Source organism: Corapipo altera, unplaced genomic scaffold (genome assembly GCF_003945725.1).
Source record: "Corapipo altera isolate COAL_440 unplaced genomic scaffold, ASM394572v1 0, whole genome shotgun sequence".
Taxonomy (NCBI): Eukaryota; Metazoa; Chordata; class Aves; order Passeriformes; family Pipridae; genus Corapipo; species Corapipo altera.
Genome location: NW_020884872.1, coordinates 67,653,011 through 67,667,998, shown reverse-complemented (window position 1 = coordinate 67,667,998; position 14,988 = coordinate 67,653,011). Strand labels below are relative to the sequence as shown.

The 14,988-nt window shown below is 39.4% G+C and overlaps 1 protein-coding gene across 4 annotated transcripts in view; it reads right to left on the bottom strand.

Annotated features, from left to right (window-relative positions):
• Positions 1-14,988, bottom strand: part of DCLK1 (doublecortin like kinase 1) — a 246,565-nt gene that overhangs the window by 79,225 nt on the left and 152,352 nt on the right. For all 4 annotated transcript variants that reach the window (XM_027650951.1, XM_027650913.1, XM_027650922.1 and 1 more), the window contains exon 5: positions 2,543-2,659. In XM_027650951.1, the coding sequence (XP_027506752.1) occupies positions 2,543-2,659 (117 nt within the window). The remainder of the gene's footprint in view (positions 1-2,542; positions 2,660-14,988) is intronic.

Below are 14,988 nucleotides of genomic sequence, written 5' to 3'. Positions count from 1 at the left end.
ATAGAATAGAATAGAATAGAATAGAATAGAATAGAATAGAATAGAATAGAATAGAATAGAATAGAATAGTTAGAAGGGTCCTACAACAATCATCTAATCCAACTGCCTGACCAATTCAGGGCTGACTAAAAGTTCAGCATGTTTAGCTGAGGAGGAGAGCAATAGAGTAGCTTTGGTGAGCACCTGGTATCCAGCCAGGGTCAACCCACCACATAGACTTTGATCACACTCTTGGTAAAGAAATGCTTCCTACTTATAGAATCATTAAGTTGTTTAGGTTGGAAAAGACCTTTAAGATCACCAAATCCAACTGGTGACCCAGCACTGCCAAGTCCACCACTAAACCATGTCCCTCAGTGCCACATCTACACATCTTTTAAATACCTCCAGGGATGGTGACTCAACCACTTCTCCAGGTAGTCTGTTCCAATGCTTGACAAACCTCAGTAAAGAAATACTTCCCAATGTCCAGCCTAAATCTTCCATGGTGCACCTCTGAACCATTCCAACGTGTTTTGTCACTGGACACCAGAGAGAAGAGCTCAGCACCTCCCTCTCCATATCCCCTCCTCAGGAAGCTGTAGAGAGAAATCAGGTCGCTCCTCAGCCCCTCCTTTTCTCCAAACTAGACAAGCTAAAGTCCTTAGCTGCTCCCTATAGGACATGCCTTCCAACCCTTTTACCAGTTTTATTGTACACCTCTGGACACATTTGAGTATCTTCACATCCTTCTTAAATTGTGGGGCCTAGAACTGCACACAGTGCTCAAGGTGAAGCCGCACCATTGTTAAATACATTGTGATAATCACCATTTCTGACTAGCTGGTGATGTTGTATTTGACAAATCTCAGGATGCAGTTTGCTCTCAAGATTCTCAGGGCATACGGTTGACTTGTAGTGATCCTGCTGCCAACCAGCACCACCAGATGCCTATCTGGAGTGTTGCTCTCCAGCCACTCCTCTCCCAATTTATACTTGTGCCCCGTGTTACTCCATCCCAGGTGTAGAATCCAGCATTTTTTCTTGTTAAATTTCATCCCATTAATTATCACCCAATGCTCCAATCTATCTAGATCCCTTCGTAAGGCAGCTTGTCCCTTGAGAGAGTCAACAGCACTTCCCAGTTTGTTAGCATCAGCAAACTTGTCAATGGTCCATTCAACTCCTGTGTCCAGATCATCAATAAAAATACTGAATAAAAGTGGCCCTAGAATTGCCCCCTGACGAAATGCTGCTGCTGACCAGTTGACAGGCAGATGTAGCCCCATTCATTACAACCCTCTGAGCCCTGTCTTGCTGCCAGTTCTTCACTCAGGTTTCTACCAGTTTACAGCCTGTTCTGTCAGCATCCCATACATTTTTGTAGGGCTTTGTCCAACATTTTCTGTAAGAAAACTTAATTGCAGTGTTCAAATGATTATGTCAAATAGGCAGGCCGTGGACCATATTTTGTCAAACTAATATGTGCCTATTTCCTAAAAATTTATTGGTTTTACATAAGAAATTTTTGACATGGTTACATCTGTCATAAGCACAGACCCATCTGAAATGATTTGCACTTTCAATATTTTCCCTGCACTGTTTCTTTTGTTTCCATAAATGTAATGATATATTAATTATTATTGTGTTATAATGAAAATATTCCTTTTTTCCCCCACAAGCTCTAAAATAATCTCCTGATCTGTTGCAGTGGTTGAATATGTAATGTATTCTGGTCAGGTCTTTATAAAAGTGAACTGCAAGAAGTTGAGATTTACTGACCTACACTTCTCCAGTATTAAATTAAAACAGTACTGTTTCTCTCAGGTTCAAATCCAACATGGTACCTCTTAGTCAACATAGCAAAAATGTTGCTAGTCCCATAGAAGTCCCATAAATTTGTTATGCACAGCAGAACAGCTATTTCACTTAGAAATGAGCACACACTGAACAGGCGTTCAGTGTCCATTACCTGTAGTCACAAATGACTATTCATTACAAAAGAAACCCAGAAAGAGCCTGTAACATTCACACACCAAACAAGGCCTCCCTTGCTAAAGTTTAATTTAACTCTGTTCCACCTAGCTACAAAGCAAGTTACTTGACATGTTTAAGAAAGAGCTACTCTGGGCTTGTTCCTCACAATCGATACCTCATCCCATTACCTCTTTTGAGGTTTCTTTATTTCAGCTGTTCTTAGGATGTGTAGGAGGCAGATTGCCTACCAGCCCTGCTACCCACCTCAATGTCTCTGTGTCTCATTGTGTCTCATTGTGTCTCTCCCACTTTCCTCCTTCTCAGAGTTTATCCCTCACTGGGCTGTTCTGATCACCATCTCCCCACAAAGACCTTATTTGAATTGAACCACCATGCCAGAGTATGACTTATAAAACACTGAAGTTTTATTTTGTATTGGGAAGACACTTGAGAAAATAAGTGAATTTTACTATTAGTTGTTTCATACGTACATTTTTCCACAGAAAGGTGGAATTCTAAGCGCATTGCCCACTGTATTGAAACAGAATGGTTGCTGTTGTTAAGATAGATTGCTTGCTTACTTTACCTGAGCTAGTAGAAGCTGGAGACTTGCTGCGTCGGGATGGGCCTGGGCTCTTGGTGGTGCTCCTACGTGAAGTCGATGCTATTTTGGTATAGGAAGTGGATTTCACCACCCGACATTCTAAAAGACAAAGAAACTGCATAAGTTAGAAATTAAGAAAGTCAGCAAGATTCTGTAACAGAAAGAGCACTGAAAAGTGCAAACATTTTGCCCACGCTTGTTTTCATTCACCTTGAGGAGTTTTATGAGAAAATATAAAATCTGTATAAATGGCTCCATTAAAATCCAAGTACAGTATGTACCATATCCCAGACAAAGAACTACTGCAGTAATCCAGACTTTTAGATACCATGGTTACTGCAGGTAATCAGAACAGCTTAATTTAACAGTGCTGAGAATACACATAAAATGTCTTTGCTTTTGAAGATTTCAGCATAAACAACGCAGTGATTTTTTTTTGTAAACAATCCAAATGCAGTGTAAGCATTTTTGTCAATATAAGCAGTCTCCTCTAGAAAAACTGGAAGGCTGTTTCTATGTATGGAAATGTTAAGGTGATGCAGGTGTCTAGCACTCATGAAAGACTTGAGGAAAGTGAAGTAGGTTTGTTGCTTCTGCTTAATCCTGTAGTGAGCAATAGCACACATTGTATAGCACATGCAATTCATCACAGGTTGAAGGAAATGGCACTACTTGCTCATAGGAGAGATCAGTAAAATCAATGAAGAAGCGAAATTGCCCTCCCACTTGAGAACACTACAAGATGTTCAGGTTAGAGTTTATATACACCCACACATCTCTGTAGGCATCCTTGCATTACGCCTGCAAAATGGTTTTTGGCCCGAGGATGAAAGAACTTAGTGTGCACAGAGCTGATGTCTTGCACTCCTAAATGGATACTAGATTAATCACCAGACATATTATACACTTGGGAAAAATAAAAGATTTCCACTTCTTAGCCAATATACAATTAAAAGTCTGCAGCAATGTTTATACTGTCTTCACCTGACAATGTCAGTACACTTCACTTGCTTAAAAATACATCAGTAAACATTTAGTTCTGTATCAGACCTGTTTCCCATTTTCTTCCCATGGTTAAGGTTCCTCAACAGAGGTTAAGAGAAATAAACAAGAGTTTTTTCTCCCTAGTCAGAAAATACCGTGTACAAGTCTGCACATTATTTAGTCTTCACAGATCAGTGGAGCCTGTAACTTAGTTTAGACAGATTAGAGAACAAAGGAATAAAATTGAGCATAACTAATTAACTTACACATATCCACCAGAGAATGATGTCATGAAATTTATTTCTCTTGGCTGCCCTAACTCTCCGTCTTTCATCAAGCTGCTGAAGGAAATAGAAGCAAGAACTGATGCGTTACTGAGGGAACATCCAGCCCAGCTGAGAGTTGAGAGGACAAGAGAAATGCCTTGGTCTCCCCAAAGAAGCTTTTCTTCCCAAGCTCTGCACATTCCTAATGCCCAATAGTAGCGAATTTCTTTCTGTTTACATTTTATGTGATTCACTGATAACTACTCTTGTTTTACACTGAAATGGAGAAAAACATTTACTCTATGAGGAAATCATCAATTGAAAACAAGAGGAATCAGATAAAAACTCTCAATTAGATACCATTGGTTAAATATAGCAGTAATCTTACATTGATGTATTGACATAAACAGTTGCTCCAGAAACCATGTACAACTTGAATGTAAACAGGTTTTTTACCTTTCCTCTAAACAAAAATGTAAAATTTCCAAACACCTAACAACACTTGTCTGATCTTGTAAAACTATAATGTAATCCCATTGTGGATTGTGGGCCTCATTCACAGGAAACAGTCAGGAAGGGAACTGCATATTCTAATGGTCAACAATCAACAAGACTAAAGCAGAATGATTCAGCCAACGAAAATGCATTAGAATATATCATTTGCTCAGTAGAAAAACTTAAACAGTCCATGAAGAAAGGAGTTAGTTTACTAACATATAAAAAGATTTCCTATTTCCAGCACGTAAAGAAAAATACTTAATCTAGATCCCTCTTTTGGAATTCATGCTATGTACTAAGCTTAGCTCTCATCTTATTACAAGTATTAATACTCATTCAAATTCTCTCAATACCTTATAAGCACCCAGAGTTAGAATGAGGTTAGAGAGAAGATTCTGCATTTGAATGCATATTTTCTCTCATAATATTGGAAAGGACCAAGTGGAAAGTGGTACAAAAGGAAAGGAGAGGCAACTAAATGCACATCAAGTTTATCTTTCCACCCTACTCATACAACGCTTTTGAGGACAATACTCAAGACAGCCATTATACCATTTTCACCCAGCCCACTCAGAAACAAAATGAAAATAATTAAGAAAAAGTAATTCTTAATCTGAGACTTTGTCAAACATGGGCAAAAATCATGTGGATGACCTGAACTGAAGAGGCTAACAGCATCTTGTCACCATCTTCCTTACCTTCCAGCAAGAAGTGCTCACATACTATGGAGGGATGTTAACGATTTTGGGAAAGAGGGAAGCTGGCATCTGGCTGCACTCATTAGGGCATTTGACTACCCCTCACTACTGACGGTCTCCTTAGAACGGTTAAAGATTGGAGTGGTCTGCTGTGGTGGGTTGACTCTGGCTGGACACCAGGTGCCCACCAAAGCTGCTCTATCACTCCCCTACGCAACTGGACAGGGTTTTATGAGTTGAGATGAGAACCGACAGAGATCACTCACTGAATACCATCACAAAACAGTCTGAACTTGGGGACATTAACTGAATTTATTACCAACAAAATCAGAGTGTAGGATAATAAGAAGTAAAATAAATCTTAAAAACACCTTCACCCCTGCACTCCCTCCTTCTCAAGCTCTACCTCCTCCCCCTGCAGCAGTGCAGGAGACAGGGAATGGGGGTTATGGTCAGTTCATCACAAATTATTCCTGCTGCTACTCAGGAAGAAGTCTTTCCCCTCCTCTAGTATGGGGTCTTTCGCACTAGAGACAGTCCTTCATGAACTTCTCAGATGTGAAGATGTGCCTATCCCACAGACATAGTTCTTCACAAATTGCTCCAATGTGGGTTACATTTCTACAAGGTGCAGTCCTTCAAGAACAGACTGCTCCAGTGTGGGTTCCCAACAAGGTCACAAGTTCTACCAGGAAACCTGCTTTGGAGTGAGCTTCTCCCTCCATGGTCCACAGGTCCCTGTCAGGAACCTGCTCCAGCACAGGCTTCCTATGGGTTCGGAGCCTCCTTTTTGGGCATCCACCTACTCTGGCATGGGTCTCCTCCACAGGCTCCAGGTGGATCTCCACACTCCGAGTGACCTCCCTGGGCAGCATGGAAACAGCTTGCTTCCCTGTGATCTTCACCACAGGCTGCAGGGGAATCTCAGCTCCAGTGCCTGAAGCATGTCCTCCCACTCCTTCTCCACTGACCTTGGTGCCTGCGTAGTTGTTCCTCTCACAAATTTTCTATTGTCTCTTCCCTGGCTACACCTATATCTGCCCAATAACTTTTTTTTTTCCTTCTTAAATATGTTATCACAGAGGCGTTATCACCATTTCTGACTGGCTCAGCCTTGACCAGCAGTGGGTCCATCCTAGAGCTGGCTGTCACTGGCTCTGTCAGACAAGGAGGACGCTTCTAGTGGCTTCTCACAGAACTCACCACTGTTACTCCCCCCCCCGCTACCAAAACCTGGCCATAGAAACCCAATTCAACTACAAATCATCCCGATGGGGTACATATAGATCATGACCCATTTTTTGAGTAACCCCACAGTAATGGCATATTGCCCTTTGAGGAAGTCACCTCTTGCAGCCAGTTGAACTTTAAACCTCTACCCACAGGAGCAGAAACACAGATGATCATATGACAATTTGAGAAATGAACAAGCATCACAGGATTGTAGTATAATCCAGCTTGAACATGAGAAATTCCCTATTTCAGTTTCCAGCTCAAAGCTTGAAATAGCCTCCCATTCATAGTCCTGGCCCACTTGGGGTCACTTCAACTGGAGGAATGTGTCAGGGCATAAACAGTGCAGGAGGATCTTGGAGAGCATCAGCGACAACTTCTGTTCCAAACGATAGAAAAAACAGTTAGAAGAGATGCTCTGGTCACACTCAAAAAAGGAAAGACTCTCCTGGAATGTGAAGGCCAAAGGCAGCCTTGGCTGCACTGACCGTAAGATAGTGGCATTCAGGATTGCGAAGGGACTGAAGAAGGGCAAAAAGGAAAACCACATTTCTGGACTTCAGGCGAGCAGACTTGGGACTCTTCAGGTATCTGCTTGGAAGAATCCTACTGGATAAGGCCCTGGAGGGAAGAGTGACTTGAGAAAGTTGATTAATATTCAAAAATCAGCCCATCCAAATTCCAGCACAAACCATTTCAACAAGAAGGAAGTTGTTAAAAAATGTCAGGAGATCTGCATGGATGAACAAGTTGCTCCTGAACAAATTCAAACATAAAAAGGAAGCATAAAAAAGGTGGAAGCAGGGACAGGTAACCCAGGAGATGTGTAGAGTAAGTCCAAGAATGCAGAGAAACAGTTAGGAAAGCCAAAGCTTAACCAGAATTGAATTTTATGAGAAATGTCAAGGGTAATTAGAAGGGCTTCTTTACATACAGAGGGAACAAAAGGAAGACTACAGAAAATGCATACCCATTGCTGAGTGAGACAGGGCCTTGGTGACACAGAACATGGAAAAGGCTAAAGTACTGAATAGCTTCTTTCTCTCAGTCTTTACTAGCAAGCCTGGTCTTCTGGAATTCCAGGTACCAGAAACAGAGTGAAAGCCCCAAGAAAGGAAAACCTACCCTCGGTGGAGGAGGATCAGATTAGAGAATACTTAAGCAAAAGAGACATGTAGGTCCAAGGGACCTGGTGGGATGAACCCTGCAGGTGCTGCTGGAGTTGGCTTACGTCCTTTTGAAGTCACTCTTAATAATCTTTGAATGATAATGATAATTAGTATAGCCATTTGAAGAACCAGCAAGTCTCACTCCTATCTTCAAAAGGGTCATAAAGGAGTACCCAGGGAACTACAGGCAGATCAGCCGCATATCAGTCCCTAGGAAAGTGACTGTGAAAGTGAATTTCAAGGCACATTAAGGACAAGAAAATCATCAGAAGTAATCCGCATGAATTCACCAACAGGAAGTCATGCTTGAGCAACTCGATAACTCTCTGCAATGAAATAACTGTCTTGGCAGATGAGGGGAGAGCAGAGGATATTGTCTACCAGGAGGACTTCAGTGAGGCTTTCAATGCTGTCTCCCATAAAATCCTCATGGACACACTGCTGATGTACAGCCTTGATAAGCAGACAGCAAGGTGAAAACTGGATGAATGGCTGAGCCCAAAGAGTAGTGATCACTGGCAAGATGTCCACCTGGAGGCCAGTAACTAGTGCAGCACCCCAGGGGTCAGCACTGGCTTTAGTCCTTTTCAATGATTGCATTAATTACCTGGATGATGAGGCAGAGTGCAGCCTCAGCAAGTTTCCTGATGACAAAAAACTGGGAGGACTAGCTAATAACACCAGAGGGTTGTGCTGCTAGAGGGATGTTGAAATACTGGAGAAATGGGTGGACAGGAATCTCATGAAGTGCAACAAGGAGAACATCAAAGTCCTGCACCTGAGGAAGAACAACCCCAGGTACCAATATATCCTTAGAATTCCTTTAGCTGGAAAGCAACTCAGAAGAAAAAGACCAGAGAGTCCTGGTGGACATCAAGAGGACCAAGGGCTAGCAATGCAGTTTTGGTGCAAATAAGGCAAACAGTATCCTGGACTGCATTAGAAGTGTTGCCAGCAGGTGATCCTGCCCTTTTACTCAGCACTGGTGAAACCACACCTGGAGTACTGTGTCCAGTTCTGAACTTCCCAGTACAAGAGAGATATGAAGGTACTGGAGAGATCCCAGCAAAGGGCCATTAAGACAATTACGTGACTGGAGAGTCTCTCCTATGAGGAAAAGCTAAGGGAGCAGGGACTGTTCAGTCTAAAAGAAGAGAAAACTCAGGGAGGTTCTTATTAATAAGAATATAAGCAATGCAGAGTGCAAAGATGGACTCAGGCTCTTTTCAGCAATGTCCCCTGACAGGACAAGAGGCAATGGGCATAAACTGAAATGCGGACTTTGTCTGAACTTTTTACTGTGAGGGTGACAGCACTAGAGAGAGTCTAGAGAGGTTGTGAAATTTACATCCTTGGAGGCATGGTCCTGGGCAAGCAGTTCTAGGTGACCTTTCTTGAGCAGAGGAATTAGACCAAATGACCTCCAGAGGTCCCTTCCAACCTCAACCATTCTGAGATTCTGTGATTCTCAGGGCTTTTGCAGTTTTTTCAGAAAATCCCCAAGGATGAACACTACCTGGGCTTCCCAGAAATAGATTTGCCTCCCTGGGCAAACCTATTCCAATGCTTGACTGCCATCACAGATGTTTTTCTTAATATCCAGTCTCAACCTCTTGTTTCAATTTATATCTATCACCTCTCATCCTCTTACTATGCATGACTATGAGGAGCCTGTCTCCACCACCTTGATGGACATGAGATGCTGCCCCATGGGCACTGGAGGCTATTGGTAGGTACCCCTAAAGTGATTTCCTTTTCCAGGATAAACAAGCCCAGTTCCATCAGTCTCTCAGCACAAGCCAAGTGCTCCACCTCCCCACCATCATGGTGGTCCTCCTCTGATTGCCTCCACTTCAGTGATGTCTTCCTTGAAATGGGAGGCTTTAAACTAGACACAGTATTCCAGATGTGGTGTCACATGTGCTGAGTAGGGTTAGTTCCCTGTCTCTACTGAGTCCATTCCTGTTCATACATCTCTGGATGCTGTTAGCATTTTTTGCTGTCAGGACAACTCTCTCTTTAGTCTAAGTCACAGAAATGTTCTTTTTCCCTGTTTAGAGTTATACAAGCCCTTTTGAGCTCAATTATTAACTTCTTTGGTACAATTTTCTTTTTCCTCTCAAAAATAATTCATAGGTCATGAAATTTTAAAAGCTTACAGTTCAAATGAGCATATATTCTCTTTGCTTAAATAACTGTGAACCCTAAGGTAAATTTGTCAAGTGCTATGTTTCCTATAAGTTTAAAAGTTTACTCAAAAATTACATGGGCTACCATACATAAATGGTATGGCCTGTGGAGAACTATGTAGGAAAGCCTTCATTGCTGCACACACTAGGGTCGAGCAACTCATGTCTTCAAAGGCTGGGGCAAGACTAGTTACATAGTCTAAAAGGACTTACAGTCTTGGGTAGAATGTAACCAGGCTGCTTATTGTAAATAGTTCTCAGCTTCCAGGAACAGTATAAGCACACAATTCTGTTGTCACATTTAGTTTGTAAAGTAAAATTTTGCTGCAGGGAAAGATCCCACTCAGTGACCACACAATCACTGCTTGTCTCCTCAAAGACATTACCATAATCTGTCTGATGCTGTAGGAGAACTCTGTATACGTGAACAAGAAATGAAGAAAACAAACAAAAAATGCATGTTTTATTAAAACTTATTTTCTACACAGAATCTACACTGGTAAGGAAATAAATACATACCTTCTTCTCATCAACAGTATTCGGATAACTACACAACGAATAAGCCATGAAGTAGAAGAGTGTTTTTTCCCCAATTTTTTTTATGACAAAACTGTATCAAAAATAGATCGGAACTCCTGACAGAAGAGAGCTATACTGCCTTTCTCATTCATGTGAGCATGCTCAGCCAAGAAGAAACACCAAGTGTTTCTATATTAAGTTCAGTAAGGAAAGAAATGTTTCACAAAACCCCAGTCCTTCCTCTCACCATTGACTAACTAAGATTAAAGGAAAAAAATGATGACACCCATGGTGACACGAGGCAAAAAAAGGTTGACTTTACAGTCTGATCTCAGGTTTTGTTTTCCAACTCAGAATACAAGATAAATAAGAAAATTTTCCAGCCAAAAAATCTCTCAATAAGATGTTCTATTGTATAACTACAGACAGAGCTACAAAGTAGGAGAGAGAAGTACAGACTAACAGCACGGAGGCTAACAATGCAACACTGTAGTCCCTTTATAGTGTGGAATCTTACCACAGAGATCTGAGGCATTTATTGGACATTAACAATAAGGCTGAGAAAAAAAAAAAAAAGAAGAAGGAAAAAAAAAGAAATATCCCAAGGCTTCAATTTTGACATAACTGAGACACAGTAGGGACAAGATACGGTAAACAAAGTCACTGAGATTGCACAGTGGTGTCAATGACAGTAGGAATTGGCACAACTAGGATGAATCCCAACATACACTGTCAGCTCTTGACTCTTCCTGTTGCCAAATGCATAATATGTAAGCATGAGGTAATTAAAGGATGCTAACACACAGAATCATAACACCTGCTGTCTCCAGTTCCTTGATGTTTCATTTTCAAAATGCTACATTAGCTTTTATGCTCATTAGATTTTACAACGGCAAGAAAGCAGAAGAGAGTAACTAATCTGCAATAAATGTATCATAAAATGAACAAATTTAATGTGTTTCTAGTGAAGACTATGAGAAGTTATTTAAATTACCAGGAGACCAAAAAGGCTTACTTGTCATCTACTCAGAAGTTGACTGTATGGCCTTTATGAGTTCTTTCTGGGCAAAAATATCACACTCTGCTGTGTTTTGCTTTGCTTTGAGGTCTATGTGTAGGAAATAGATGTTATATTTTTGGTATCCCTGACAATCTGTTTCTCTAAGACAAGAACATTTAACTTGGTTTCAGCAACAGCTGTATCCCACAGATAAGCAAGAAAGGAGGATCAAGGATGTCTTGGTTGTTGGTAAGCCACTTTACTGTAAGCCTTAGGCTGGTACCTTTTACCACTGCTTAAAGACATTAGCATCACTAGCAATGTCCTCAGGCCAATCAGTAGATCATTACCCCAAATGCAGTACCAATTTTCATTTTTAATTTTAAGAGTAACTTGTTCCATGTTGCTAATTCTTAATGCAGCTAATAAGATTTTACGTTTCAGCTGCATTCATGCCTTCAATTAATACCAGTAATCTTGTGTTTGCAGAACTAAGTTTCACTCTCTTCAGCAAAAGGGAACTGGTACCATCCTGTCTAGTGGCATTGATACATACTGCAATTCACACTACCCTACCAATAAATGGCAGCTATGACTTGTAATTACAACATATTCAAAAGAGTAACTATCATACAGTTTCCACAAATGAAAGGGATATAGAGCATTTCACAGAGGTTTAAGTAATTTAAAATCTATCATCATGGTTGTGCCTACTTCAATTTTGTTCTGCATGTCTTCCTTCAGTATGTTCCTGATGCAGATGGACACTGATGTACACGTGGAATGCAAAACCCTGAAGTTTTTATCCCATGTACTAAGCTATCTGTCACTGTAAGTGTATGGGGTTTTGAGATATCTTCTGATTTGATTTCTTACCATTAACTGGCCCTCCACTCATGATAAAGATTAGGAATACTGTCTATTTCTACTGTGTGCCAAATATTTGTAGTAGCAGATACCTAAATATCCATTTTTTTTCTGCCAAGAAATATACTTTCATTGGGGTATAAAAATATAGAAACTGTCGGATTTTCTTTCAGTGAAAAATCATTCTCTAATTCTGAAACTGGCTAACTATCCACTAACAAGACAAAAACTATATACAATAAAATACAAACAATTAAAGTCATCTATGCCTTATTAAAAATTAATAAAATAGAGAATCTTGAAAGGTCTTAGGAATACAAATAACTTCACCCAACCTAAGAATGCTTCCAGATGTGTGTACTACCCCAAAAATGTCTTGTTAAGTTAGAAATAAGGAACATATTTGTGCTTTCACACATTATCACTAATATCTCATTCTGCTCTAATGTATAACCTTCAAATCTGAATTCAAATGTTTCTAAATTCACTGAAGTCTAAGTATTCACCAGAAGAGGGAAATAAATGGACTGTATGTATAATCAAAATGTTGCTTCAAGTATTTCCTACTTTTTCTTCAAACATGTTCCAGTCTTAAAGGCAATGTTGGGAGGATAGAACTCCTCTAGTACTGGAGACCTAAAAATATGATTCATACATATGAACTATTCACTCCATGGTCCTTCTGCAGTCAATGGAATGTATTAAATTAGGAACCTGTAAGTTCAGAATGAATGACTATATATTATTACTTTTAACAGGAAATGTCTAAGATAGCACAACTGATTACAACTGCAAACAACTGTACTATTTTTATTTATGGCCTCAGCATTATTATTCATGAAACAAAGAAAAGTGTTGTGCCTTTGCTTATAGCTTTAATTTTCTTTCTGTGAAAGAAGTTTGTTCTCTGCATATGTAGTCTAACAACAAGTATCTCTCAAATACCCTTGATGAAACCGGGGGAAAAATTCATCACTGAAGCGCCTTACTTTATCTGTACAGTTTGAATGGCATTTTTCTTGGTATTGTTTTATTCATGTAATTAGAGATGAAATGAAAGGATGGTACAAATTAATTAGTTTAACTATTAACTATTAATATGATGAACTATTCTGTTCATCAACATCAATTGCTTGCTCTCCTGTTCAGCACAAAAAGGTAATGTTTGTTATATTACCTATTAAAAATAATCTTGTTCTTTACTTTGAGAATAAACAAGCCTCCTATCCAATTCATATGGTAAATATTAACATCATTGTAAGCACCAAGTATTTTTTTTTTTTAATTTCAGTCTAAGAGAAGTGTCAATGTTGCAGTTCAACAAATTCTGGGGTTCTGGTATTATTACTTGCTGTCTTAAAAGTATAACTTGTTTTCAACTGTTTTCTAGTTCAAATTACTCTTTTGAAAGTTTACAAGTCCAAGCCCTTTCCACAGTTAGAAATGTAAATCCTCATTTGCAGAACATCATCCTCACATGGAAAGCATCATCTTAAAGGTATTATGGAGAAACATCCATTCAAAACAGCTAACTTTTAACACATTTCAACCAGGTCTCCTGAAGTTACGGATTTTTTCTGTGTAACTGATTTGTGGTGAGCGAGAAAATATGTAACTAAACTGCCCTACTTATTTCTGCTTTGATTTTTCTTTCAAGTAAATCTGCCTATTTATAATGCACTTATCAGTCTAACTACTTTATTGTGCAGTGTTAAGTTTTAAAAGCCTTTTTTTTTTCCTTCAAAGAAATAAAATATACTATGCTGGGATAAAGATTATAGTCACAATAATTAAGCACAAACCAAATTCCCATGGCTCTCAGACAGCTAATTAGTTAGATTAGCAAGGAGTCTTGCACAAAGGAAGGGATATACAAATACAAATTATCCATTAAAAAACCAGATTAATATGGAAAGCCAATTGTAGTATGGGGTTTTTTTTCATTTAAATGATCATTAAAAAGACTAACTGCAATCAGTCAGACAACACTATGTTAGCAACAACAAGATTAGAAGACAAGACACACTAAGAAGAGAACAGGTTATAGAGAATTCTTTGATAACATTTTCAAATTAGCAAGATGTGAAGAATATTTAGGGATACATCTGAGACAATCTCTGAACTATCAGACACTGGTTTTTTGAGAATTGTGAAGGATAAGTAAAGATCCAAGAGAAAAAGTCAAAGCAAATGCCTATCTTTAAAACTGGGACAAAACAGAAAACTGGCAGTTGCAGAAAAGACAGCCTAATTTGAGATTACTGAAAAAATTATTCAGAGGGGTGATATAAAGAAGACAGAGTCAGGCTTCTTTCCTTTTGATTTATGGCAAGACAAGAAGCAATGGGCACAAACTGAAACATGGGAGGTTCCCTCTGAAAACACTTTTTTAACTCTGAAGGGACCAAACACTAGCACAAGTTGCCCAGAGACATGGTGGAGTCTCCAGCCTTGGACCTATTCAAAAGCCATCTAGACATGATCCTGGGCACCTGGCAACAGATGACCTCCAGAGACCACTTCCAAACTCAACCCTTCTCCACCTCTGCGACAATACAAAGCAATAAAGGAAACCAACATTTGAAGCTTAAAAGATATTAAAATTACATGTAATAGTCTAAATAGTTTTGTCAAGAATAAACTGTGTCAAAGTAGTCTTCGTATAATAGGATAATGGGTGGGACAGTAGAGATTATAAATTTTTCTACTCAGAATTTTGAAACTCAAGCTGCAACTTAAGAAGATACCATCTATAGAAATTGCTTTTAATATGGGTATTGAAAAAGCCAATTAGGGTAGTTACCAAAGGGTTTACTGTCAGAATAGGAGAGAATGAGTAGAGGAGTTCACCAGAGTTTTATTTCTGAACCTGGTACTAGTCAATATTAATTTGTATTAATAAGATTAGTATGCATTTTAAATCTGGAGATGATAGTACCATAGTAAAGCTGTAAGCATTGTAGAACAACATAAATGGTATTTAGAAGTATCCTGAAAACTGAAGA